Below are 27,612 nucleotides of genomic sequence, written 5' to 3'. Positions count from 1 at the left end.
TGTGGTGTCTCTATGTAGTGTTGTGGTGTCTCTATGTAGTGTTGTGGTGTCTCTATGTAGTGTTGTGGTGTCTCTATGTAGTGTTGTGGTGTCTCTATGTAGTGTTGTGGTGTCTCTATGTAGTGTCTCTTGATGTGTGTTTTTGTCCTCTATTTTTATCCCAGTCCCCGCAGGAGGACTTTTGCCTTTTGGTAGGCCATCACTGTAAATAAGAATTTGTTTTTAACCGACTTCCCTGGTTAAATAAAGGTAAAATAAAACATAAAAATAAAACTCCTGCTTCCTGTTTACAAACAAAAGTTAAAAACAGGAAGTACCAGTGATGTGCTGAATACAGAAGTGGTTGGATGAAGCAGAAGTGAGGCATACAGGACTGTTGTGCTAGTACGGACTGGGATATGTTCCCGGGATTCATCGGATAACATTGAGGAGTTCAGCACAATCGTCACTGGCTTTATCAATAAGAGCATACGAGTAAGAGTCTTCCCCACAGTGACTATAAGAACGTATCCAAATCAACAACCGTGGATTACATTGATTTCAGACAATAGCCACGCTGGGTTAAAGGCTAGAGCTACAGTTTACACAGAACGGGACACATTCAAGAAAGCCCGCTACAACATCCGATGAGACATCAAACATGCGAACGGACAATATAGGAGGAAAGTGGCATTCTATTACACCGGTCGCCAACGCTCGTCGTATGTGGCAGGTCGATAGCCGATTACAAAAAGGGAAACCCAGCCATTGGTTTGCCCAGCGATGCACAAGTCCCAAATGAGCTAAATGCCTTTTTATGCTCGCTTCGAGGAATAGAACACTGTTCCTCTGTGAAAGCACCTGTTTTTCCAGATGACTGCGTGATTTCGCACTCCTTGGCCGACGTGAGCAAAACTTTTAAACAGGTTAAGAATCACAAGGCCCGCCGGGCCAGACAGAATACCAGGGCTCGTTCTCAAAGCATGCACAGACCAGCTCGGCCAATTTCTTCACTATAATCCCAACATATTTCAAGCTGACCACCATCGTCCCTGTTCCAAAGAACTCCAAAGTAACTTGCCTAAATGACTATCACCCTGTAGCACTCACATACATGTGTAATTAGGATGTGCTTTGAAAGGCTGGTCATGACACACATCAACACCATCATCATCCCAGACACCCTGAACCAACTCCAATTCACATACTGCACCAACACATCCAAATCCACATATTTCACGGCACACCGCCCTCTCCCACCCGGACAAGAGGGGAAATAACTACAGCTCAGCGTTGAACACCATAGTCCCCTTCAAGCTCACCACCTAGCTAAGGACCCTGGAACTGAACCCCTCCCTCTGCAACTGGATCCTGGACTTCCTGACGGGTGGTAAGGGTAGGCAACAACACCTCCTACACGCTGACCCTAAACACAGGGGCCCCTCAGGGGTGTGTCCTTAGTCCCCTGCTGTACTCCCCCCACCCACGAATGCATGGCCACGCACAACTTCAACACCATTATCAAGTTGGCTGACGACACGAAGGTGGTAGGACCTGATGAGACAGCCCTACAGGGAGGAGGTCAGTGACCTGGCAGTACGGTGCCGGGACAACAACCTCTCCCTAAACATCAGTAAGACCAAGGAGCTGATCGTGGACTACAGGAGAAATGAGGGAAGCGCAAGCCACCATCCACATCGACGGGGCTGTTGTGGGGCGGGTTGAGAGCTTCAAGTTCCTTGGCGTCCACATCACTAAGGACCTATCATGGTCCACACACACACACACGGCACAGTCATGAAGGGGCACGGCTTTTCTTTTAGACCGTTTTGTTTTTACACCACATCCGGTCCATTTTGTATGTACAGTACCAGTCAAAGGTTTGGACACACCTACTCATTCAAGGGTTTTGCTTTATTTTTTACATTTTACAATAATAGTGAAGACATCAAAACGATGAAATAACACATATGGAATCATGTAGTAACCAGAAAAGTGTTAAATCAAAATATATTTTATATTTGAGATTCTTCAAAGCAGCCACCCTTTGCCTTGATGACAGCTTTGCACACTCTTGGCATTCTCTCAACCAGCTTCACTTGGAATGCTTATCCAACAGACTTGAAGGAGTTCCCACATATGCTGAGCACTTTTGGCTGCTTTTCCTTCACTCTGCTGTCCGACTCATCCCAAACCATCTCAATTTGGTTGAGGTCGGGGGATTGTGGATGCCTTCTTGGTAAAATAGCCCTTACACATCCTGGAGGTGTGTTGGGTCATTGTCCTGTTGAAAAACAATTGATAGTCCCACTAAGTACAAACCAGATGGGAAGGCTTATCACTGCAGAATGCTGTGGTAGCTATTCTGGTTAAGAATTCGAAATAAAATCAGACAGTGTCACCAGCAAAGCACCCCCACATCATAACACCCCCTCCTCTATGCAGAGATCATCCGTTCACCCACACCGCGTCTCACAAAGACACAGCGGTTGGAACCAGAAATCTCCAGTTTGGAGTCCAGACCAAAGGACAGATTTCCACCGGTCTAAATATCCATTACTCGTGTTTCTTGGCCCAAGCAAGTCTCTTCTTCTTATTGGTGTCCTTTAGTAGTGGTTTCTTGCAGCAATTTAACCATGAAGGCCTGATTCACACAGTCTCCTCTGAGCAGTTGATGTTGAGATGTGTCTGTTACTTGAACTTTGTGAAGCATTTATTTGGGCTGCAATTTCTGAGGCTGGTAACTCTAATGAACTTATCCTCTGCAGCAGAGGTAACTCTGGATCTTCCTTTCCTGTGTCGGTCCTCATGAGAGCCAATTTCATCATAGCGCTTGATGGTTTTTGCGACTGCACTTAAAAGAAACTTTCAAAGTTCTTGAAACTTTCCGTATTGACTGACCTTCATGTCTTAAGGTAATGATGAACTGTTGTTTCTCTTTGCTTATTTGAGTTGTTTTTGCCATAATATGCTCTTGGTCTTTTACCAAATAGGGCCATCTTCTGTATTCTACCCCTACCTTGTCACAACACAACTGATTGGCTGAAACGCATTAAGGAAAGAAAGACATTCCACCAATTAACTTTTAAGAAGGCACACCTGTTAATTGAAATGCATGAAGCTGGTTGAGAATGCCAAGTGTGCAAAGCTGTCAAGGCAACGGGTGGCTATTTGAAGAATCTCAAATATAAAATATATTTTGATTTCATGAACCCTTTCTTGGTTACTACATGATTTCATATGTGTTATTTCATAGTTGTGATGTCTTCACTATTATTCTACAATGTAAAAAAAATAAAGCAAAACCCTTCAATGAGTAGGTGTTCTAAAACTTTTGACCGGTAGTGAGTGAGTGAGTGAGTGAGTGAGTGAGTGAGTGAGTGAGTGAGTGAGTGAGTGAGTGAGTGAGTGAGTACACACACACACACACACACACACACACACACACACACACACACACACACACACACACACACACACACACACACACACACACACACACACACACACGACTATATATACAAACCATATACACACACTACATTAACACACCCACACACTACATTAACACACCCACACAAAACACTACACATACACACACTACATTAACACACCCACACAAAACACTACACATACACACACTACATTAACACACCCACACAAAACACTACACATACACACACTACATTAACACACCCACACAAAACACTACACATACACCCACACAAAACACTACACACACACACACTACATTAACACACCCACACAAAACACTACACATACACACACTACATTAACACACCCACACAAAACACTACACATACACACACTACATTAACACACCCACACAAAACACTACACACACACACACTACATTAACACACCCACACAAAACACTACACACACACACACTACATTAACACACCCACACAAAACACTACACACACACACTACATTAACACACCCACACAAAACACTACACATACACACACTACATTAACACACCCACACAAAACACTACACATACACACACTACATTAACACACCCACACAAAACACTACACATACACACACTACATTAACACACCCACACAAAACACTACACATACACACACACTACATTAACACACCCACACAAAACACTACACACACACACACTACATTAACACACCCACACAAAACACTACACATACACACACTACATTAACACACCCACACAAAACACTACACACACACACTACATTAACACACCCACACAAAACACTACACATACACACACTACATTAACACACCCACACAAAACATTACACATACACACACTACATTAACACACCCACACAAAACACTACACATACACACACTACATTAACACACCCACACAAAACACTACACATACACACACTACATTAACACACCCACACAAAACACTACACACACACACACTACATTAACACACCCACACAAAACACTACACACACCCACACACTACATTAACACACCCACACAAAACACTACACACACCCACACACTACATTAACACACCCACACAAAACACTACACACACCCACACACTACATTAACACACCCACACAAAACACTACATTAACACACCCACACAAAACACTACACACACCCACACACTACATTAACACACCCACACAAAACACTACACACACACACACTACATTAACACACCCACACAAAACACTACACACACACACACTACATTAACACACCCACACAAAACACTACACACACACACACTACATTAACACACCCACACAAAACACTACACACACACACTACATTAACACACCCACACAAAACACTACACACACACACTACATTAACACACCCACACTACATTAACACACCCACACAAAACACTACACACACACACACTACATTAACACACCCACACAAAACACTACACATACACACACTACATTAACACACCCACACAAAACACTACACACACACACTACATTAACACACCCACACAAAACACTACACATACACACACTACATTAACACACCCACACAAAACACTACACATACACACACTACATTAACACACCCACACAAAACACTACACATACACACACTACATTAACACACCCACACAAAACACTACACATACACACACTACATTAACACACCCACACAAAACACTACACATACACACACTACATTAACACACCCACACAAAACACTACACACACACACACTACATTAACACACCCACACAAAACACTACACATACACACACTACATTAACACACCCACACAAAACACTACACACACACACTACATTAACACACCCACACAAAACATTACACATACACACACTACATTAACACACCCACACAAAACACTACACACACACACACTACATTAACACACCCACACAAAACACTACACACACACACACGCAGACCGACAAAACACTACACACACACTTTACATTTTCTGCTGCTGCTCTGATATTTATTTTACTATTAATATGATCTATCCTGATGCCTAGTCACTTTACCCTGCCTTCATGTACATATCTACCTTATTAGTACCTATCCTGATGCCTAGTCACTTTACCCTGCCTTCATGTACATATCTACCTTATTAGTATCTATCCTGATGCCTAGTCACTTTACCCTGCCTTCATGTACATATCTACCTTATTAGTATCTATCCTGATGCCTAGTCACTTTACCCTGCCTTCATGTACATATCTACCTTATTAGTATCTATCCTGATGCCTAGTCACTTTACCCTGCCTTCATGTACATATCTACCTCAAATACCTTATTATTATCTATCCTGATGTCTAGTCACTTTACCCTGCCTTCATGTACATATCTACCTTATTAGTATCTATCCTGATGTCTAGTCACTTTACCCTGCCTTCATGTACATATCTACCTCAAATACCGTATTATCTATCCTGATGCCTAGTCACTTTACCCTGCCTTCCTGTACATATCTACGTCTGCACATTGATCTGGTACTGGTACTCCCTGTATATAGCTCCACATTGATCTGGTACTGGTACTTCCTGTATATAGCCTCACATTGATCTGGTACTTCCTGTATATAGCTCCACATTGATCTGGTACTTCCTGTATATAGCTCCACATTGATCTGGTACTGGTACTTCCTGTATATAGCTCCACATTGACCTGGTACTGGTACTTCCTGTATATAGCTCCACATTGATCTGGTACTGGTACTTCCTGTATATAGCTCCACATTGATCTGGTACTCCCTGTATATAGCTCCACATTGATCTGGTACTCCCTGTATATAGCGCCACATTGATCTGGTACTGGTACTTCCTGTATATAGCTCCACATTGATCTGGTACTTCCTGTATATAGCACCACATTGATCTGGTACTGGTACTTCCTGTATATAGCTCCACATTGATCTGGTACTTCCTGTATATAGCACCACATTGATCTGGTACTTCCTGTATATAGCCTCACATTGATATGGTACTGGTACTCCCTGTATATAGCTCCACATTGATCTGGTACTGGTACTTCCTGTATATAGCTCCACATTGATCTGGTACTGGTACTTCCTGTATATAGCTCCATTCTTGTATATTTCATTTTATTCCTCGTGTTACTATTATAATTGTTTACTTTTTAACTCTGCGTTGTTGGGAAGGGCTCATAAGTAAGCATTTCACGGTAAAGTCTACACCCGTTGTATTCGGTGCAGGTAACCAATAACATCTGATTTATATGTGCCGCTAGACAATAACCGAAAAGTCGCTAAGATGAATCGCAGACAAGGTGAAACATATGTCGATGTGCCCTTGAGCAAGGCTCTTAATTGCTCCAGGGTCACCGTTGATAATGGCAGACCCTGGCGGTGACCCCACTCTCCGAGGGTGGGTAATGCAAAAAACGAATATCCAATTCACACATGTAGTAACACACACTTGTACATGTGTGAAATAGGACAAAAATAAGCACCCACGAAATAGTGTTGCGTCTGTGCCTCTACGGGACAGGCCTCTCTGTGTTGCGTCTGTGCCTCTACGGGACAGGCCTCTCTGTGTTGCGTCTGTGCCTCTACGGGACAGGCCTCTCTGTGTTGCGTCTGTGCCTCTACGGGACAGGCCTCTCTGTGTTGCGTCTGTGCCTCTACGGGACAGGCCTCTCTGTGTTGCGTCTGTGCCTCTACGGGACAGGCCTCTCTGTGTTGCGTCTGTGCCTCTACGGGACAGGCCTCTCTGTGTTGCGTCTGTGCCTCTACGGGACAGGCCTCTCTGTGTTGCGTCTGTGCCTCTACGGGACAGGCCTCTCTGTGTTGTGTCTGTGCCTCTACGGGACAGGCCTCTCTGTGTTGTGTCTGTGGCTGACAGTATTCATCCCGCATCAGACTATACAGTGATCAGAGAACCCACAAGCAGTGATGGAAGTCATCGGATGCGAAGTGTGTGTGTGTGTGTGTGTGTGTGTGTGTGTGTGTGTGTGTGTGTGTGTGTGTGTGTGTGTCTCTCTCTGTTTGTAGTCTCTACCTCCACAGCCAGGCTGTGATCTGACATGGACACGCTGGTGTTGCGATGCCAGCAGACATGCATGGTGCTGTTGGCACGGTGATGGGTCTGCTTATCCAGAGAGTTACGGGACGACGACATGTCATCCTCTGACTCCTGCTCCAGAGAAACCTCATCCGACGACCCTGAGGAAGGAGGGGAGGGGCAGGGGGGAGGGGTTAGCTACATCTAAAGGGAGGGGGTACAGTACATTTGTACAAAAGTCCACCCAATAGGAGCACCATCTGGCTCCAACAGTCCATGGATGCACCAGAAAATCCAGTGACATAAAAATACACAACACATATAGCGATGGTTTCAAACCCACAACAATATCCAGCCCAAGAGGCTAGTTGGTTCCAACAATATCCAGCCCAAGAGGCTAGTTGGTTCCAACAATATCCAGCCCAAGAAGCTAGTTGGTTCCACAACAATATCCAGCCCACGAGGCTAGTTGGTTCCAACAATATCCAGCCCACGAGGCTAGTTGGTTCCAACAATATCCAGCCCAAGAGGCTAGTTGGTTCCACAACAATATCCAGCCCAAGAGGCTAGTTGGTTCCACAACAATATCCAGCCCAAGAAGCTAGTTGGTTCCAACAACAATATCCAGCCCAAGAGGCTAGTTGGTTCCACAACAATATCCAGCCCAAGAGGCTAGTTGGTTCCAACAATATCCAGCCCAAGAGGCTAGTTGGTTCCAACAATATCCAGCCCAAGAGGCTAGTTGGTTCCAACAATATCCAGCCCAAGAAGCTAGTTGGTTCCAACAACAATATCCAGCCCACGAGGCTAGTTGGTTCCAACAATATCCAGCCCAAGAGGCTAGTTGGTTCCACAACAATATCCAGCCCAAGAGGCTAGTTGGTTCCAACAATATCCAGCCCAAGAGGCTAGTTGGTTCCACAACAATATCCAGCCCAAGAGGCTAGTTGGTTCCACAACAATATCCAGCCCACGAGGCTAGTTGGTTCCACAACAATATCCAGCCCACGAGGCTAGTTGGTTCCACAACAATATCCAGCCCACGAGGCTAGTTGGTTCCACAACAATATCCAGCCCAAGAGGCTAGTTGGTTCCACAACAATATCCAGCCCAAGAGGCTAGTTGGTTCCACAACAATATCCAGCCCAAGAGGCTAGTTGGTTCCACAACAATATCCAGCCCAAGAGGCTAGTTGGTTCCAACAACAATATCCAGCCCAAGAGGCTAGTTGGTTCCACAACAATATCCAGCCCACGAGGCTAGTTGGTTCCACAACAATATCCAGCCCACGAGGCTAGTTGGTTCCAACAATATCCAGCCCAAGAGGCTAGTTGGTTCCAACAATATCCAGCCCACGAGGCTAGTTGGTTCCAACAACAATATCCAGCCCAAGAGGCTAGTTGGTTCCAACAACAATATCCAGCCCAAGAGGCTAGTTGGTTCCAACAATATCCAGCCCAAGAGGCTAGTTGGTTTCACAACAAAAGGGGAAAAGACAATTTAAAAACATTATCACTATAAAAACAAAGAGGGATCTAATACTGTAGGCTACATCCAGGTGCATGCACAAGTACTATAGATCCTAACGATACCCTAACGATACACTACAGGGCGGGGTAATGCCGGGATCGCTACAGGGCGGGGTAATGCCGGGCGGGGTAATGCCGGGATCGCCACAGGGCGGGGTAATGCCGGGATCGCCACAGGGCGGGGTAATGCTACGTCTTACTGTTGGAGCGATCACAGAGAGGGGTAATTCTATGTCTTACTGTTGGAGCGATCACAGAGAGGGGTAATTCTATGTCTTACTGTTGGAGCGATCACAGAGAGGGGTAATGCTACGTCTTACTGTTGGAGCGATCACAGAGAGGGGTAATTCTATGTCTTACTGTTGGAGCGATCACACAGCCCTGGGTCCAGGAACAGGTCTGATTTCTCCTGAGATTTCTTGGCCATCTCTATTGCCATGTTGAGATCCTCTATCCATTTCCCCATCTCCACCTTCGAGCTACAATCACATCCACACAGGGAGGTTATACAGATCAGCTGATGAAGTGAACAGGGTGGGTTCACGACTCAGGACTTTAACCAACTCCGGTTCACAATTAAAATGAAGATTTTCCATTTGTCTTTAGATTAAAAAGCATAACGTTTCCTTGATTTTTGACAGTTCTGTGTGTGTGTGTGTGTGTGTGTGTGAAACTCCTGTGTGTTTACCTGGCTGCCACCACAATGGTCCTCTGGGCAGAGTAGATGGTGAAGCAGTGAGGGACAGACCACTCATTCTCACTCTCTTCCACCTAAGGATGGAAGGGAGGGGGTGGGGGGGGGGGGAGAAACACAGTAAGATGGTTTATCAGCAAAGGTACGTTGGTCTTTTGGCCCCTACCACCAGCTCTCATGGGATTGGACAAGAGCAACAGGGGAACTTGAGGTATAACAGATCAAAGGAAGGCCTGCCAAAAGCTTCTCGGACTGGGGGGGGTATCTACCGCACATCTGTCTGGTCTGGGGGGGGGGGGGGTAATCTACTGCACATCCTTCTAGCCTGGGGGGGGGTATCTACTGCACATCCGTCTGGCCTGGGGGGGGGGGGGGGGGTATCTACTGCACATCCGTCTGGCCTGGGGGGGGGGGGGGGGGGGTATCTACTGCACATCCGCCTGGCCCGGGGGGGGTATCTACTGCACATCCGCCTGGCCTGGGGGGGGTATCAACTGCACATCCGTCTGGCCTGGGGGGAGAGTATCTACTGCACATCCGTCTGGCCTGGGGGGGTATCTACTGCACATCCGTCTGTCCTGGGGGTATTTACATCTGGCATGTGGCATTTGGGGCAGCCTAGTGGTTAGAGCATTGGACTTGTAACCCCCCCCAGGCCAGATCGAATCCCAGAGCTGACAAGGCAGTTAACTAGGCCGTCATTGAAAATAAGAATTTGTTCTTAACTGACTTGCCTAGTTAAATAAAGGTTAAATAAATAAAAAATTCTAACACAGCTTCTTTCTCCAATTCAAAGACTCGTCGTCAGAGCCCACATCTAAGCGTTGTTTTGTCTCCACCAGCACGGGAGAGGGAGCAGGGCTGCGTGCCCTAGCCAACAGAACCCAGAGTACTCACCGGAGCATCCAAAACTATGAGCTGCATCACAAGTGAAGAAGCAGAGACGCAGGTTAGACCAAAGCAGGGACCTCGAGGTCGTCTCACTGACCAACAAACTTGACCCTCAGTCAAACCCCCACCCTGACCTCCAACTTCCCCCAACTCAACACAGTGCTACTCTTTATTATAGAATGCAATGGAAAAACCTCACACGTCTCCCTGATCTGGTGTAAGATTCCCTTAGCAGTGACTTATCGCCCTCAGTTTCCTTCTGTCTGACTCTTCAGAAAACTGAACAACCATGACAGCTGAGGGATGATGATATTAAACCTTTCAGTAGCTTGGGGCTCAATTCAATCCGTAGCGTAGAAGATCTGCGTTGTAGCACGGTTGACATTTGAAAGGTAATTTCCGATGGAGCCGACAAATTCAGCGTTTACCGTGAACGCAGATCTTCCGCACTACGGATTGAATCGAGCTCAGAGCAGCCCATGAACGTGATGTTTTCTGAAATGTCCATTTTGTCGTCATGGGGACGACTTGCTGAATCAGATAGTTACACATATACATGAGTAATAATTCAATCCAAAAATAATAGGAAGGAAACAGTCATTCACAATACGGGTTGCTAATTCCTAGTTTTTCCAGAAAACTCAGTTGAAAGATTACCGGAATCAGGAGGGAAATCAGGATTTCTGTAATCCTACAACTAAGACTTCTGAATTTTGTAACCCTAGTAAGTATTTTATTAGCAGCAGTTTGTCACGGCGAGGTCAGGTTGTCACGGCGAGGTCAGGTTGTCACGGCGAGGTCAGGTTGTCACGGCTAGGTCAGGTTGTCACGGCTAGGTCAGGTTGTCACGGCTAGGTCAGGTTGTCACGGCTAGGTCAGGTTACCACGGCTAGGTCAGGTTACCACGGCGAGGTCAGGTTACCACGGCGAGGTCAGGTTACCACGGCGAGGTCAGGTTACCACGGCGAGGTCAGGTTACCACGGCGAGGTCAGGTTACCACGGCGAGGTCAGGTTACCACGGCGAGGTCAGGTTACCACAGCGAGGTCAGGTTACCACAGCGAGGTCAGGTTACCACAGCGAGGTCAGGTTACCACAGCGAGGTCAGGGGTCAACAGGGCAGGCTAACAAACGGCAGGCAGCTTATACTCACGATCATGCCGTGCAGAGGCAGCTGGCCATGGACCTTGAACTGGTTTGTGGCCGTCACACCTTTACTCGTGTACAGGAGCTGGTCAGAGAACTGAGAGGAAAGACCGTACATAGACCATGAGATACACCATGACATAACAATATTGTTATCCTAATTAGGGTTGTCATGATACCAGTAACCTAATGTTGCAGGCGTAAAATAAACTTCTGAAACTAGATCCCCCTACAAAAAAACTGTTCAAGCAATCCTGTAAATGTGGAGGAGTGAATATGGAGTGTTTGAGAGCATCAAATCCATGATGCATTGTGGGTAAACAGTGACTGACTGACTGATCTACAAGTAATAATGAGTCGTTATTTATGATGAAAGGTGACTTATAGATCAGTCAGTAGGCAGTCGCCTGCACTGTCAGCTGTAATGTCGAACAAGCCCGTCGTTAACATCCAAAAACGGAAGTTACAGTCTCTTTCCATTTCCATTGAAAACCGGAACATTCCGTTGCTGTGGATTCGGCAGAGACTACGATAACAGTATGGCGATACTACGATACCAGATTTTCGAATGGCAGAAAAGAACACCCAAAGCAGACTGAACTCTTTAGTCCGTTGAAAACCTACTGTATGTAACATATTGTGTGATATAGCTTGGGGAAATAAATGTGACTCTGGTGGTCAACACAAGGCTGTTTTTCTCTCCAACATTAGGACCGTTTTCCTCAAGAAATGAAGTCCACTTCATGTCGTTTCCTTTCCTTCCTTACCTCCTAGTATGGCAATACCGGTACCGTGACAACGCTAATCCTAATAGTTTATACTGAGGGAACCACTAACTGGCATGAAACATTAAATATCTGAAGACCGAGAGGAAAGATACACATCAATATATTGAACCTTTATTTGTCCAGGTTTGTCTCATTGAGATCATCTCCCTATTAGTTCATAACAGTGTAAAGTAAGTCACTCCTGGATAAGAGCCTGCTAAAATGACTAAAATATAAATAATACAGGAGACCGAGGAAAGACGGGAGGAGTCACGAGATAAACTCACATTGTCTCAGTGATACTGATCATTTTCTCAGCTTGTATAAAAGATAGAAATCAAAAAACAAAGGGATTGTTGAAACTGTTACTCACCAGGAAAAACATCCTTTGCTGCAGGCCTTTTTTGGTCAGCTTGTACAGACAACCCTCTCGAATGAACTCCTGAAAACCAGAAAAGTAGATATTAAAAACTCAGCAAAAAAAAAGAGACGTCCTCTCACTGTCAACTGCGTTTATTTTCAGCAAACTTAACATGTGTAAATATTTGTATGAACATAAGATTCAACAACTGAGACATAAACTGAACAAGTTCCACAGACATGAAATGGAATAATGTGTCCCTGAACAAAAGGAGGGGGGGTCAAAATCAAAAGTAACAGTCAGTATCTGGTGTGGCCACCAGCTGCATTAAGTACTGCAGTGCATCTTCTCCTCATGGACTGCACCAGATTTGCCAGTTCTTGATGTGAGATGTTACCCCACTCTTCCACCAAGGCACTTGCAAGTTCCCGGGCATTTCTGGGTGGAATGGCCCTAGCCCTCACCCTCCGATCCAACAGGTTCCAGACGTGCTCAGTGGGATTGAGATCCGGGCTCTTCGCTGGCCATGGCAGGACACTGACATTCCTGTCTTGCAGGAAATCACGCACAGAACGAGCAGTATGGCTGATGGCATTGTCATGCTGGAGGGTCATGTCAGGATGAGCCTGCAGGAAGGGTACCACATGAGGGAGGAGGATGTAAAGCATAGCGTTGAGATTGCCTGCAATGACAACAAGCGCAGTCCGATGATGCTGTGACACACCGCCCCAGACCATGACGGACCCTCCACCTCCAAATCGATCCCGCTCCAGAGTACAGGCCTCGGTGTAATGCTCACTCCGACGATAAACACGAATCCGACCATTACCTCTGGTGAGACAAGACCGCGACTCGTCAGTGAAGAACACTTTTGCTAGTCCTGTCTGGTCCAGCGACGGTGGGTTTGTGCCCATAGGCGACGTTGTTGCCGGTGATGTCTGGTGAGGACCTGCCTTACAACAGGCCTACAAGCCCTCAGTTCACCCTCTCTCAGCCTATTGCGGACAGTCTGAGCACGGATGGAGGGATTGTGCGTTCCTGGTGAAACTCGGGCAGTTGTTGTTGCCATCCTGTACCTGTCCAGCAGATGTGATGTTCGGATGTACCGATCCTGTGCAGGTGTTGTTACACGTGATCTGCCACTGCGAAGACGATCAGCTGTCCGTCCTGTCTCCCTGTAGCGCCGTCTTAGGCGTCTCACAGTATGGACATTGCAATTTATTGCCCTGGCCACATCTGCAGTCCTCATGCCTCCTTGCAGCATGCCTAAGTCACATTCACGCAGATGAGCAGGGACCCTGGGCATCTTTCTTTTGGTGTTTTTCAGAGTCAGTAGAAAGGTCTCTTTAGTGTCCTAAGTTTTCATACCTGACCTTAATTGCCTACCGTCTGTAAGCTGTTAGTGTCTTAACGACCGTTTGCATATTCATTAATGGTTTATGGTTCATTGAACAAGCATGGGAAACAGTGTTTAAACCCTTTACAAAGAAGATATGTGTAGTTATTTGGATTTTTTCGAATTATCTTTGAAAGACAGGGTCCTGAAAAAGGGACGTTTCTTTTTTGCTGAGTTTATTATCATCCTGCATCGCCGCAGTCTACCTCCCCTGAATACTGCTCTCACCCTGACCACTGATGGAAAAATAGTTCTACTTTATTTGTGAGTGCGGTACGTCTTCTTCAAAGCAGTCAGATTACTCCTGCTACAGCACCCAAAGACTCATTCACCCTACAGAACTTAGTAAGAGTTGAGCATATTGTGCATTTTGTGCAGTGATGTAGTCAAGTCACTAAGTGTTCAAGTCTCCAGCGTTTGTTCAAGTCTATCTCCTGGACTTGAGTACTACAGTACTGGTGCCCAGTCTCCCTCTACGAGGTACTAGACTCACCCTGCCGGGCGCAGTGAGGTTCTACGAGGTACTAGACTCACCCTGCCGGGCGCAGTGAGGTTCTACGAGGTACTAGACTCACCCTGCCGGGCGCAGTGAGGTTCTACGAGGTACTAGACTCACCCTGCCGGGCGCAGTGAGGTTCTACGAGGTACTAGACTCACCCTGCCGGGCGCAGTGAGGTTCTACGAGGTACTAGACTCACCCCGCCGGGCGCAGTGAGGTTCTACGAGGTACTAGACTCACCCCGCCGGGCGCAGTGAGGTTCTACGAGGTACTAGACTCACCCCGCCGGGCGCAGTGAGGTTCTACGAGGTACTAGACTCACCCCGCCGGGCGCAGTGAGGTTCTACGAGGTACTAGACTCACCCCGCCGGGCGCAGTGAGGTTCTACGAGGTACTAGACTCACCCCTGCCGGGCGCAGTGAGGTTCTACGAGGTACTAGACTCACCCTGCCGGGCACAGTGAGGTTCTACGAGGTACTAGACTCACCCTGCCGGGCGCAGTGAGGTTCTACGAGGTAATAGACTCACCCTGCCGGGCGCAGTGAGGTTCTACGAGGTACTAGACTCACCCCTGCCGGGCGCAGTGAGGTTCTACGAGGTACTAGACTCACCCTGCCGGGCGCAGTGAGGTTCTACGAGGTACTAGACTCACCCCTGCCGGGCGCAGTGAGGTTCTACGAGGTACTAGACTCACCCTGCCGGGCGCAGTGAGGTTCTCGATGCCGATCAGGTCTCTCTGGAGCTCAGACAGCTTCTGGAAGTTCTCCAGGCGGATCAAACTACTCTGGAGCTGAGTGGCCATCTCTGCCACCTCCTTCAGGGCCTCTGTAGATAAGGAGGGAGAAAGGGATAAGGGTACATACAGGAGGGGAAAGAATCCATACAGGAGGGTTGAGGATCCACACAGGAGGGATACAAACATCAGGGAATATGACAAGATGGTGGCTGCTTAGCTCGGGCCCATGATTACCAACCCATTCTGAACATTTTCTCCCTGCTGAACATTACCCAGGTCTCTTAAGCAGAAACGAGCAGGAGGGCTAGGTATCTGACTCATAGAAATATAATCCATATAAAAAGGATTGGCATCTCTAACCCTGGCAATTTGACTGGTAAACTCACAGGTACACTCGCAATGGCTGCCAGTCCACCCATTATGCCATCTTTAACTTAAAAAAGGGCACGCCCATTCTCTGGATTCTATTACTATGATCTGACAGCTCTATTGTCCTCTGAGGGACCTCCCACCCATCAGCCACGTAGCGTTCTCAAAGTGACAGCTCAGAGGAACCTCCCACCCATCAGCCACGTAGCGTTCTCAATGTGACAGCTCAGAGGAACCTCCCACCCATCAGCCACGTAGCGTTCTCAATGTGACAGCTCAGAGGAACCTCCCACCCATCAGCCACGTAGCGTTCTCAATGTGACAGCTCAGAGGAACCTTCCACCCATCAGCCACGTAGCGTTCTCTATGTGACAGCTCAGAGGAACCTCCCACCCATCAGCCACGTAGCGTTCTCAATGTGACAGCTCAGAGGAACCTCCCACCCATCAGCCACGTAGCGTTCTCTATGTGACAGCTCAGAGGAACCTCCCACCCATCAGCCACGTAGCGTTCTCAATGTGACAGCTCAGAGGAACCTCCCACCCATCAGCCACGTAGCGTTCTCTATGTGACAGCTCAGAGGAACCTCCCACCCATCAGCCACGTAGCGTTCTCAATGTGACAGCTCAGAGGAACCTCCCACCTATCAGCCACGTAGCGTTCTCAAAGTGACAGGTCAGAGGAACCTCCCACCCATCAGCCAGCACTGTGGTCCCCTGAGGAACCTCCCGCCCATCAGCCAGCACTATGGTCCCCTGAGGAACCTCCCACCCATCAGCCACGTATCGTTCTCACCTCTGCAGTTGTTGTGGTCGAGGTGGTCTGGGCTGTAGTGTTTACACAGTCTCTCTAGGATCAGTTTGTAGTGCATGAGGCGCTGGATGGGCTTCAGCAGGAACGTGTTGAGAGGCAGGTAACACACCTTCTGAAGCTCAAACTCCTTATACACCGTCTCCAGCTTCTTCAGGCGCTTGGTGGCCTTCTCCAGCTCGGTCAGCACCTCGTCGTGTTTCTGCAGGTAGCTGGTAAACACCTGAGGAGGGAAGCAGGAAGAACAAGCTCAAAGCAGGGATCCCTTTATAAAAACACGCGAATGGTCTGAGTTAGTGTGGACACGGTGTTAAAAATCACTTCCCTTTCCAAACTTAACGCAAACAGATGCAGTACTAAGCTTACACATGACAATGGAGTTAAAACGGTTTATCCCATCCCTGTTTTGTACAGCAGCAGTCTCCCATCGGACTATAGTGTGTAGTAGTAGTAACCCGTCTGAACAACCAGGTGGTGACAGGAGTCCAGGCTCACCTTGAGAGCACACATGTTCCTCAGCATGACGTCTCCAATCCTCTGGAAGTCTCCCTTCACATGAGCGTTAGAGCGCCCCTCCCTGGTCACAAACAAACCACCCATAAAATAAATACTTTTGACTACATACTGTAGCTTTGACAGTAAAAAATTAAAAAAAAGTCTCATTTTTTAAAATTAAAATAAATAGAATTTCTGCGTTCCATCTTTCAGTGTTGCCGTACTCTTCCCTTTGTCAGAAGGCTTAGTGTAACATAGATCTTCTCATTTGATAAGATTAGCACAGCATTAGTCTAATGTTTTACATATGTAGATTAGTCTGTTTTACATATGTAGATTACCACAGCATTCGTCAAATGTTTTATATATGTAGATTAGCACAGCATTAGTCTAATGTTTTATATATGTAGATTACCACTGCATTAGTCTAATGTTTTATATATGTAGATTAGTCTGTTTTACATATGTAGATTACCACAGCATTAGTCAAATGTTTTATATATGTAGATTAGTCTGTTTTATATATGTAGATTACCACAGCATTAGTGTAATGTTTTTGTATATGTAGATACATGTGAGGAGAGCAGCACTGACCATAAAGCTAGTCTCTGGTCGATCTCCTTGAGGAATCCCCGGTGGAACTCGTAAATGGGGTCGATGTTCGAGAACAGCAGGGCCATCAGACCCTCTGGCATGGCGTTCTCTTTGATCACAGCACTGCGGAACCACTGACGGGAGAGAAAAGGACACAGATTTTAGCATTAGAACACAAGCCTTGTTACCAACATATTCTTATGGAAAGACTGCACAAACTGATCTGGGAACAGGCTACTGCAGTTAAAAATAAATTAATAAGAACATAATACTGTACACAGCCACAGTTGAAACACACACACTGCGTGTATCGCTCACCACTGTGATAACCTCTAGGTCTTTCAGGTAGGTCCTCTCTGTGGTTAGAATCTCTTTGGCAATGAAGTAGGCCTTGTCGGTGGGATATCGCTGAGGAACGAGACCATCAGGTCATGTCAACACTGGATACACCAGTATTCAGCCAATATATCAAAACAGCTTTATGGAAAATATAGCTCATAAGATTAAAATAAAGTGAATTTGGCACTGATAAATTTCATGCAACATTAACCGTGCGCAAATTGCAAAGCACAGGCTTTCAAAAAAACAACGTGTATGGAACTCTGGAGACGATTTAAAATCTATTTTATTTTTTAGAGGAAAGGACAGTTTGTTATCTCTTACAATTATGATTTAACAAGAATTCACACCCAATCACCATGTAAAAAAAATGATCCACCTAAAACAAATGTGATTGAATGATCGGTTGATTAATGAATCAACTGACAGGATCAATAGAGGCAGACAGTGTACCTTCCTCCTGCCCTCCTCCTCCTCCTCTAGCCTGTTGGTGCCCACCTCACTCAGGATGGGGCTCTGTAGGGGCGAGGGGGCTTGGCCCGCCCCCGGGAGACTCAGCGTAGACATCTGGAAGGAGGGGGACAGGCAGAGGGGAGAGCTCTTCGAGTTGAACGGGGAGAGCTGGGGGCTGTCCATAGAGGACCCTGGGAGAGGGGAAAGAGCAACAAAAACACACCAAACTATGAATTACATTTCAAAATGTGTCTTTACAAATTCTAAATGATTGAATTCATATTCCATCTCTGCTGCACACTATATATACACACACACAGATGCATGTGGACACCCCTTCAAATTAGTGGATTCAGCTATTTAAGCCCCTCACGTTGCTGACAGGTAAAAATCGAGCACACAGCCATGCAATTTCCAGATAAAAACATTGTCAGCACTGAACAGCTCAGTGACTTTCAACATGGCCCCATCATACAATGCCACCTTTCCAACAAGTCAGTTTGTCAAATGTCTGCCCTGCCAGAGCTGCCCCAGTCAACTCTAAGTGCTGTTATTGTGAAGTGAAAAACGTCTATGAGCAACGACGACTCAGCCGCGAAGTGGTAGGCCACACGAGATCACAGAACGGGACCGGCGAGTGCTGAAGGGCGTAGCGTGTGAAAATCATCTGTCCTCGGTTACAACACTCACTACCGAGTTCCAAACTGCCTTTGGAAGCAACGTCAGCACAAGAACTGTTTGTCAGGAGCTTCTTGAAATGGGTTCCCATGGTAGAGCAGCCGCACACAAGCCTAAGATCCCCATGGGTAATGTCAAGTGTGGGCGTGAGTCTCTGTAAAGCTCACGCCATTGGACTCTGGAGCAGTGGAAACCTACTCTGGAGTGATGAATCACGCTTCACCATCTGGCAGTCCGACGGATGAATCTGGGTTTGGCGGATGCCAGGAAAACGCTATCTGGCCCAATACATAGCGCCAACTGTAAAGTTTGGTGGAGAAGGAATAATGGTCTGGGGCTGTTTTTCATGGTTCAGGCCCCTTAGTTCCAGTGAAGGGAGATCTTGAAGGCCCTTTCCTGTTTCAGCATGACAATGTCCCCGTTCACATAGCAAGGTCCATACAGAAATAGTTTGTCGAGTTCGGTGTGGAAGGACTTGACTGGCCTGCACAGAGCCCTGACCTCAACCCCATCGAACACCTTTAGGATGAATTGGAAGGCCGACTGCAAGCCAGGCCTAATCGCCCAACAGCAGTGCCCGACCTCACTAATGCTCTTGTGGCTGAATGGAAGCAAGTCCCCACATCAATGTTCCAACATCTAGTGGAAAGCCTTCCCAGAAGAGTGGAGGCTGTTATAGCAGCAAAAGGGGGGACCAACTCCATATTAATGCCCCTGATTTTAAAAGATGTTCGACGAGCAGATGTCCACATACTTTTGGTCATGTAGTAAATATATCAAACCCATGAATGAGACAGACAACACTTAAGGAGTACCGCATCGTCTCTCCTCTGTTATCCCAAACAAAAAAAAGTATTTCTCTCTACACACAGCATGAGTGAAAACAACACACTCTTAACATGACATTAAAATATGCTTGTATATTTCTAAATGGATCCCACAGGAGGCAGCAGGGAGGTGGTGCTCAGGGGGAACAGGAGGGATCTGCTCTATACTGTACAAGCCTCTGCTTTTGGGGAAAAGGTGGGAGGAACATCCAAGCAACAACACAGTAGAGGGGAAAGGGCACTTCATTCTGGGGCGGCAGGGTAGCCTAGCGGTTAGAGTGGAGGGGCGGCAGGGTAGCCTAGCGGTTAGAGTGGAGGGGCGGCAGGGTGGCCCAGCGGTTAGAGTGGAGGGGCGGCAGGGTGGCCCAGCGGTTAGAGTGGAGGGGCGGCAGGGTGGCCCAGTGGTTAGAGTGGAGGGGCGGCCTAGTGGTTAGAGTGGAGGGGCGGCAGGGTAGCCTAGTGGTTAGAGTGGAGGGGCGGCCTAGTGGTTAGAGTGGAGGGGCGGCAGGGTGGCCCAGTGGTTAGAGTGGAGGGGCGGCCTAGTGGTTAGAGTGGAGGGGCGGCAGGGTAGCCTAGTGGTTAGAGTGGAGGGGCGGCAGGGTGGCCTAGTGGTTAGAGTGGAGGGGCGGCAGGGTGGCCTAGTGGTTAGAGTGGAGGGGCGGCAGGGGGGCCTAGTGGTTAGAGTGGAGGGGCGGCAGGGGGGCCTAGTGGTTAGAGTGGAGGGGCGGCAGGGTGGCCTAGTGGTTCGAGTGGAGGGGCGGCAGGGTAGCCTAGTGGTTAGAGTGGAGGGGAGGCAGGGTAGCCTAGTCGATAGAGCGTTGGACTAGTAACCGAAAGGTTGCAAGTTCAAATCCCCGAGCTGACAAGGTAAAAGTCTGTCGTTCTGCCCCTGAACAAGGCAGTTAGCCCACTGTTCCTAGGCCGTCATTGAAAATAAGAATTTGTTCTTAACTGACTTGCCTAGTTAAATAAAGGTTAAATAAATAAATAATAAATTCAGGGAATAGGTACAGAATCATAGGTCGAGGATACATTTGGACCTATTTGAAAAAAAAAATGAAAAAAATATTAAATATGCTAATAAAGTTATTATTGCTCATCCACACTGTATTAATCCCATTTGACAGAACCATAAAGCAACATGCTGTTACTGTATGACAATGTCCTTCAATAGAAGCAGGCTGACGGGTTCTTCAAACAAATCTTTCAATGCTCTCACACACACACACACGCTCGCTTGTTACAGTCCCGCATGCTCACACACACGCTCTCTCGTTACAGTCCCGCATGCTCACACACACACACACACACTCTTGTTACAGTCCCACATGCTATCACACACACACACTCTCTCGTTACAGTCCCGCATGCTCACACACACACACACACTCTCTCGTTACAGTCCCGCATGCTCTCACACACACACTCTCTTGTTACAGTCCCACATGCTCACACACACTCTCTTGTTACAGTCCCGCATGCTCACACACACACACACACACTCTTGTTACAGTCCCACATGCTATCACACACACACACTCTCTCGTTACAGTCCCGCATGCTCACACACACACACACACACACTCTCTTGTTACAGTCCCGCATGCTCACACACACACACACACACTCTTGTTACAGTCCCGCATGCTCACACACACACTCTTGTTACAGTCCCGCATGCTCACACACACTCTTGTTACAGTCCCGCATGCTCACACACACACTCGTTACAGTCCCGCATGCTCTCACACACACACACTCTCTTGTTACAGTCCCACATGCTCTCACACACACACTCTCTTGTTACAGTCCCGCATGCTCACACACACACACACACTCTCTTGTTACAGTCCCGCATGCTCTCACACACACACACACTCTCTCGTTACAGTCCCGCATGCTCTCACACACACACACTCTCTTGTTACAGTCCCACATGCTCTCACACACACACTCTCTTGTTACAGTCCCGCATGCTCACACACACACACACACACACTCTCTTGTTACAGTCCCGCATGCTCTCACACACACACTCTCTTGTTACAGTCCCGCATGCTCACACACACACACACACTCTCTTGTTACAGTCCCGCATGCTCTCACACACACACACACTCTCTCGTTACAGTCCCGCATGCTCTCACACACACACACACTCTCTCGTTACAGTCCCACATGCTCTCACACACACACTCTCTCGTTAGTCCCGCATGCTCACACACACACACTCTCTCGTTACAGTCCCACATGCTCTCACACACACACTCTCTCGTTACAGTCCCACATGCTCTCACACACTCTCTCGTTACAGTCCCGCATGCTCTCACACACACACACTCTCTCGTTACAGTCCCGCATGCTCACACACACTCTCGTTACAGTCCCACATGCTCTCACACACACACACACTCTCTCGTTACAGTCCCGCATGCTCTCACACACACACACTCTCTCGTTACAGTCCCGCATGCTCACACACACTCTCGTTACAGTCCCACATGCTCTCACATTGACACACACACGGTTTGACATGAATAGAGAAAGATAATGGCTCCCACATTTTCTCTCCCCAGCCATTGTTTTCAGAGCTGCAGTCTACTAGAATGATTTATCACCAGCTCTTACGTGAAGCTAATTCCCTATGGGCCCCAGTCAAAAGTAGTGCACCCTATTCCCTATGGGCCCCAGTCAAAAGTAGTGCACCCTATTCCCTATGGGCCCCAGTCAAAAGTAGTGCACCAAATACGGAATAGGGTGCCATTTGGGAAGCACCCAGAGACTGCGGTGTGATGATTCCCTATTGGAGGAGTCTGCGGTGTGATGATTCCCTATTGGAGGAGTCTGCGGTGTGATGATTCCCTATTGGAGGAAGTGGAGAGAATCAAACTTCACACCATCCAGACGTTTTGGTTGTACTCTTCCTGACAGAGCCACAGAAAGTCAGAGCTGTTCTCCCATTTCTCACAGAAGAGAAACAGAACGACAGACCAGGAAGAGAAAATTAAAAAGATTCCTCCCCGACCTGGAAACAGTTCCCTGGGTCACAGATCGGCGGCGGCCTGGTCGACAGGCGGTGGTTTATAGTTTAACTGTTTTACAGCCCCACGGGGGACAACAGGACGGGCGGAGACTGAGGAGATAGATAGCACAGCCTGCAGTCTCTCTACAGAAGGGGAGATAGAACAGTCTACCGCAGGGTTTCTTACCCGGCGGCCCACGGGTGGTTTCATTGTTGGACATAAAGACTGTACAATACCAGGAAATCAGCTCCAAGTGATTTTAATTTTTGTAAATCTGTTCCCAAATATTCCCACACACAGAGAGACGTGATCGTATACTAATGTCAACAAGGTTTGAAATTAATTGTTTTGGTCAGACATATCTGTTTGGACTTCTTGAGGTTAACAGTCTACCACTTATTTGTAATTATGTTCCGGCCCCTGACCATCCACTCAAGAAAATATATATATAAATCAGCCCGAGGCTGGATCTAGTTGATGATCCCTGGTCTAAAGTCTCTACAGATGGAGAGGAGTGGGGAGTCCAGTCACAGGAAGGGGGGGGGGGGGGGGGGTTGGACAGTCCAGTCACAGGAAGGGGGGGGGGGGGGGGGGGAGTGGGGTTGGACAGTCCAGTCACAGGAAGGGGGGGGGAGTGGGGTTGGACAGTCCAGTCACAGGAAGGGGGGGGGAGTGGGGTTGGACAGTCCAGTCACAGGAAGGGGGGGGGAGTGGGGTTGGACAGTCCAGTCACAGGAAGGGGGGGGGGGAGTGGGGTTGGACAGTCCAGTCACAGGAAGAGGGGGAGTGGGGTTGGACAGTCCAGTCACAGGAAGGGGGGGGGGGGGGGGGGGGGAGATGGACAGTCCAGTCACAGGAAGGGGGGAGTTGGGGTTTGCTGTGTGGAATGACTTGGCAGAGAGCCCGTCTAAACAGGGAGCATGTCCACACACACAGAGGCTGTGGAATGTAGTACTTGAGGAGCAGCCCTATGGCTCTGGTTAAACAGTAGTGCACTATATAGGAAATAGGGGGCCACTTGGAACACAGCCTAGATTAAAATAAGGAACATGTGTTTTTTTTGTATTCTCTAATTCTAAACAAAGCAGACAGCTCCTGCAGTTTAAGCCCTAATCCTAAACGACATGCTCTGGCCAGGCACAGTGGTTACACAAAACCATAGGAATGATAGGGACATGAAACAATTAAAAAGTGTTAGCGATTTCCGAAAGGATATAGAATTGAAGATAAAATGGTCTCCCCAAAACTAGATACTGTTATTAATGTATTTTTTGGACCTAGTAACCAAAGGGACCTATTGAGGTTGTGGTGTACTTCTCTAAGGTGTACCGGACCAGGTAACCCACTAGCCGTTCGTCCCCTGAGTGTGAGAGTGTGGTCCACAGCGCTGGTGTCTTAACTAAACACTGCAACATTACAGGGTTCAGGGTAGCTGCTTGAGGGTTAGAGGGTTTTTGAGGTAGGGTTAGGTGGAGCGAGGACAAGGTGAATTGGTCCATCCAAATTCATCTCTCTAAAGCCTCTAGCGTGCAGACGCCACTTCTAGCATTCCTCCTCCACTCCTGGACAAGGTGATGAGTCAGCGAGTCAGTCTTAGAGGGATGAATAGGCAGGGTTTAGCTGTAGCTAAAAAAATCCATCAGTTTAAAACAGTATTGAAATCAACACTTTGTTGTCGGGACCATCCGTTTATGCAATATTGTATTTCAAATGTTCATTTAACAATATCCACTAACATGAAAAGAAAATGTAATTATCCAGTTGATGGCTGTCAAATTCAGTAGAGGATTATTCAAATTCCAAAGCCACAGAATTGATCACCAAAACCTCTTCTGCACATGATTCTCTGCTTCCTTGATTGAAAGTAAAATCAACAAAAATATCTAAAATAAATGTTAAGTCTGACATAAAAAATTAAAAAAGTACCCAAAAGTGATTACTTTATTCTTAAGAGAAAAAAAACATACAAAAACGTAAGAGTACACTTTGTTTAGAATCAGTAACCATACATGTTGATTAAGAAATGTGTGTTGCAGTATTTGATGCCATTATAAGTGCCAGTTGCAAGCTACAGTAGATCAAAAGCTAGGTGAATAATTGTCTCTTAGTACACCAGGCACTTGATTCAAGAGAGGTGGAGGGGGGGGGGGGGGGGGTGAATCTGCAGGCCACGAATCAAAGACAAAATGTTCTAACAGAGGCCAACAACCGCAGGTTTAAACATCTATGAGTGGAAATGCAAAGGGTCTCCATCTGTGCATTCTTTTTTTTGTGTTTTCTGGGTATTTGAACTTTGACCCGACCCTCTCTAGGAGGCTCAGAGGACTGCTGTTTGACTCACTTGTGATGGTAGAGAGCGAGGCTCCGCAAACACGCTTCTATGAACCCTTTTACAAAGGGGGGGGGGACATTCGACCAAAATGACAATGAGAACCTGGGTTGTAGAGTTTTAGAAAATAGAAACTACGTAGCGTAGCCGTTTTTACTCAGCAGCTAAAATATTAGTTGGTTTCTTGATCGCCAAGTGGTTTAAATTATTATTATTATATATATATTTTTTTAAATGTACCCGGTCCCAACCGCCCTTTTAATATTCATAAATGCATGTTGAATACACCCACCACCCCCATTTTGACATTCATGTAGAAATCACTCAAATATACTACCCGCCCACCCCCACTTTTACATTCGTAAACACATGTAGAAATCACTCAAATATACCCCCCCCCCCCCATTTTGACATTCATGTAGAAAAATCACACAAATATTTTAAAACAATCTTAAAATTCACCTCTAAGCATCAGCGATCCATTATATGAATACATATTAAGTGAATGAGTCAAACAATAAGGCAACATTAGTGAAAGCAGTACAGCCAAAGGTTCATAGACTACAGCTGGTTTAGAAATCGCCAATCCGACAACGTGAATTTTTTATCTGTTAATGTGCCCTTGAGCAAAGCACTTAAAGCCCCCAAGTCGCTCTGGATAAGAGCGTCTGCTAAATGACAAAAAAATGTAAATAACCTTCCGAGTGAGCAGACTATTGTGCTACAGAAGGCCTTTGGGCAGATTAAAGCTAGCTGCTTCAAATGACAGGAAATTTAAAAAAACGGGACTTGGGGAGTTTACATTGATGCTGTAATTTCCTCCTCATAACAAAGTAGAGAAACACTCCACTGACTCCATTTCTATGGTTACGCCCCAAACAGCACCCTATAACCCATGTCGTGCACTACTTTTGACCAAGGCCCATCGTGCACTAAGTAGGGAACAGGGTGCTGTTCAGGACCCATCCTTATGTCGATTCAACAGGACTTTATTTACCATGGCACCTAGTCAATTGTTTCTCCACACTGTTCCACTGTTCCCTTCTCCGACCCAAGCAGAAAACCCAACACATATCTGTGGCTTGGATGTCAACACCGCAATACGTCACTGGACTAGACCCACTATGGTAATGGCTGCATACCAGTTCATTCATCAAATGATATTATAGAAATAATAATAATAATGAACTGCTAAGATGAATCTCAAAAATGGCAGGTTATATAAAAGTGACAAGATGAAGGACCAAAGTGAGAAAAGTCCCTTGTTTTCTACTGCGGCTGTTAGTGTTATTGTCTTGAAGTGCCTCATACGCCACTACAGGAAGTGATTATAGGCTGTGTATAAAACCTCACGCAACATGTTTACAGTAAACGATCAGATGATGTAACAGAAACGAGGAGCTATGAAAAATCACTTCCAGCACAATGATACGGTGACATAGTAAAACTTCATTTTTCATCACTCTGTTCAGAACTTCCTTGATTCCCCATGATTTTCACTGAAGGAATATAAACCAGGTTAAGTATAAATGCTTCTTACTGTTTACTCAGGGCTTCTACCTTTGCTTATAGTACATGAAGACATCTGAACAGTTTGTAATCTATTGGCATACTAGCTACTGTTATTACTGAAGGAGAAACGTCATATTTTGTCACATGGGTTTGTTAAAAAGTACATTCACGTTGTTGGCTGTGGCGTGTAGAACATTCCCTCAGCGTAACACTGCCTACATTCTTTAAACTGAAATCTACACCGACTCAAATCTACACCGACTCAAATCTACACCGACTCAAATCTACAATGTGCTTGTGTCTCGTTTCATTCGTCTACGTCTTTTCTTAATAAATCTCAACAGGACGTAAAAACCTCTGCGATATGACGGCCTATAGGAAGTAGGTTAACTGCCTTGTTCAGGGGCAGAACGATATAGCCTCACTCTGTTAACCCAGTACCTAACATGAACCTGTGTGATACTCAAGACAGACGTGGTAACGGACAGGAAAGTCAAGGTTATTATGGTCCAGCAGATGTCTCAACGGAACAAAATCTTCAAGACAGTAGTAGCATGATATAAAGGCTCTATAAAAAACACACATTGTAGTGCTTTTATAGGAGGGCTCTGGTCAAAAGTAGTGCACTATATAGGGAATAGGGTGTCATAGGGCT

General features: G+C 46.6%; 1 protein-coding gene across 4 annotated transcripts in view; it reads right to left on the bottom strand.

Moving 5' to 3' along the window:
* farp2 (FERM, RhoGEF and pleckstrin domain protein 2) overlaps positions 1 to 27,612 on the bottom strand; it is an 88,862-nt gene that overhangs the window by 13,730 nt on the left and 47,520 nt on the right. For 2 of the 4 annotated variants that reach the window (XM_039003012.1, XM_039003014.1), the window contains exons 14-24: positions 18,589 to 18,779; positions 18,115 to 18,204; positions 17,797 to 17,930; positions 17,203 to 17,284; positions 16,693 to 16,930; positions 15,487 to 15,617; positions 12,910 to 12,978; positions 11,777 to 11,866; positions 9,728 to 9,810; positions 9,400 to 9,518; positions 7,508 to 7,671 (exon numbers count right to left, since the gene is read on the bottom strand). In XM_039003012.1, coding sequence (XP_038858940.1) covers positions 7,508 to 7,671; positions 9,400 to 9,518; positions 9,728 to 9,810; positions 11,777 to 11,866; positions 12,910 to 12,978; positions 15,487 to 15,617; positions 16,693 to 16,930; positions 17,203 to 17,284; positions 17,797 to 17,930; positions 18,115 to 18,204; positions 18,589 to 18,779 — 1,391 coding nt within the window. The remainder of the gene's footprint in view (positions 1 to 7,507; positions 7,672 to 9,399; positions 9,519 to 9,727; positions 9,811 to 11,776; positions 11,867 to 12,909; positions 12,979 to 15,486; positions 15,618 to 16,692; positions 16,931 to 17,202; positions 17,285 to 17,796; positions 17,931 to 18,114; positions 18,205 to 18,588; positions 18,780 to 27,612) is intronic. The other 2 variants (XM_039003013.1, XM_039003015.1) reach the window with 2 other exon arrangements.

This window comes from Salvelinus namaycush, chromosome 10 (assembly GCF_016432855.1).
Source record: "Salvelinus namaycush isolate Seneca chromosome 10, SaNama_1.0, whole genome shotgun sequence".
In the NCBI taxonomy this organism is placed as follows: Eukaryota; Metazoa; Chordata; class Actinopteri; order Salmoniformes; family Salmonidae; genus Salvelinus; species Salvelinus namaycush.
Note: the sequence above shows the minus strand (reverse complement) of the source record. Positions and strands in the feature narration are given on the sequence as shown.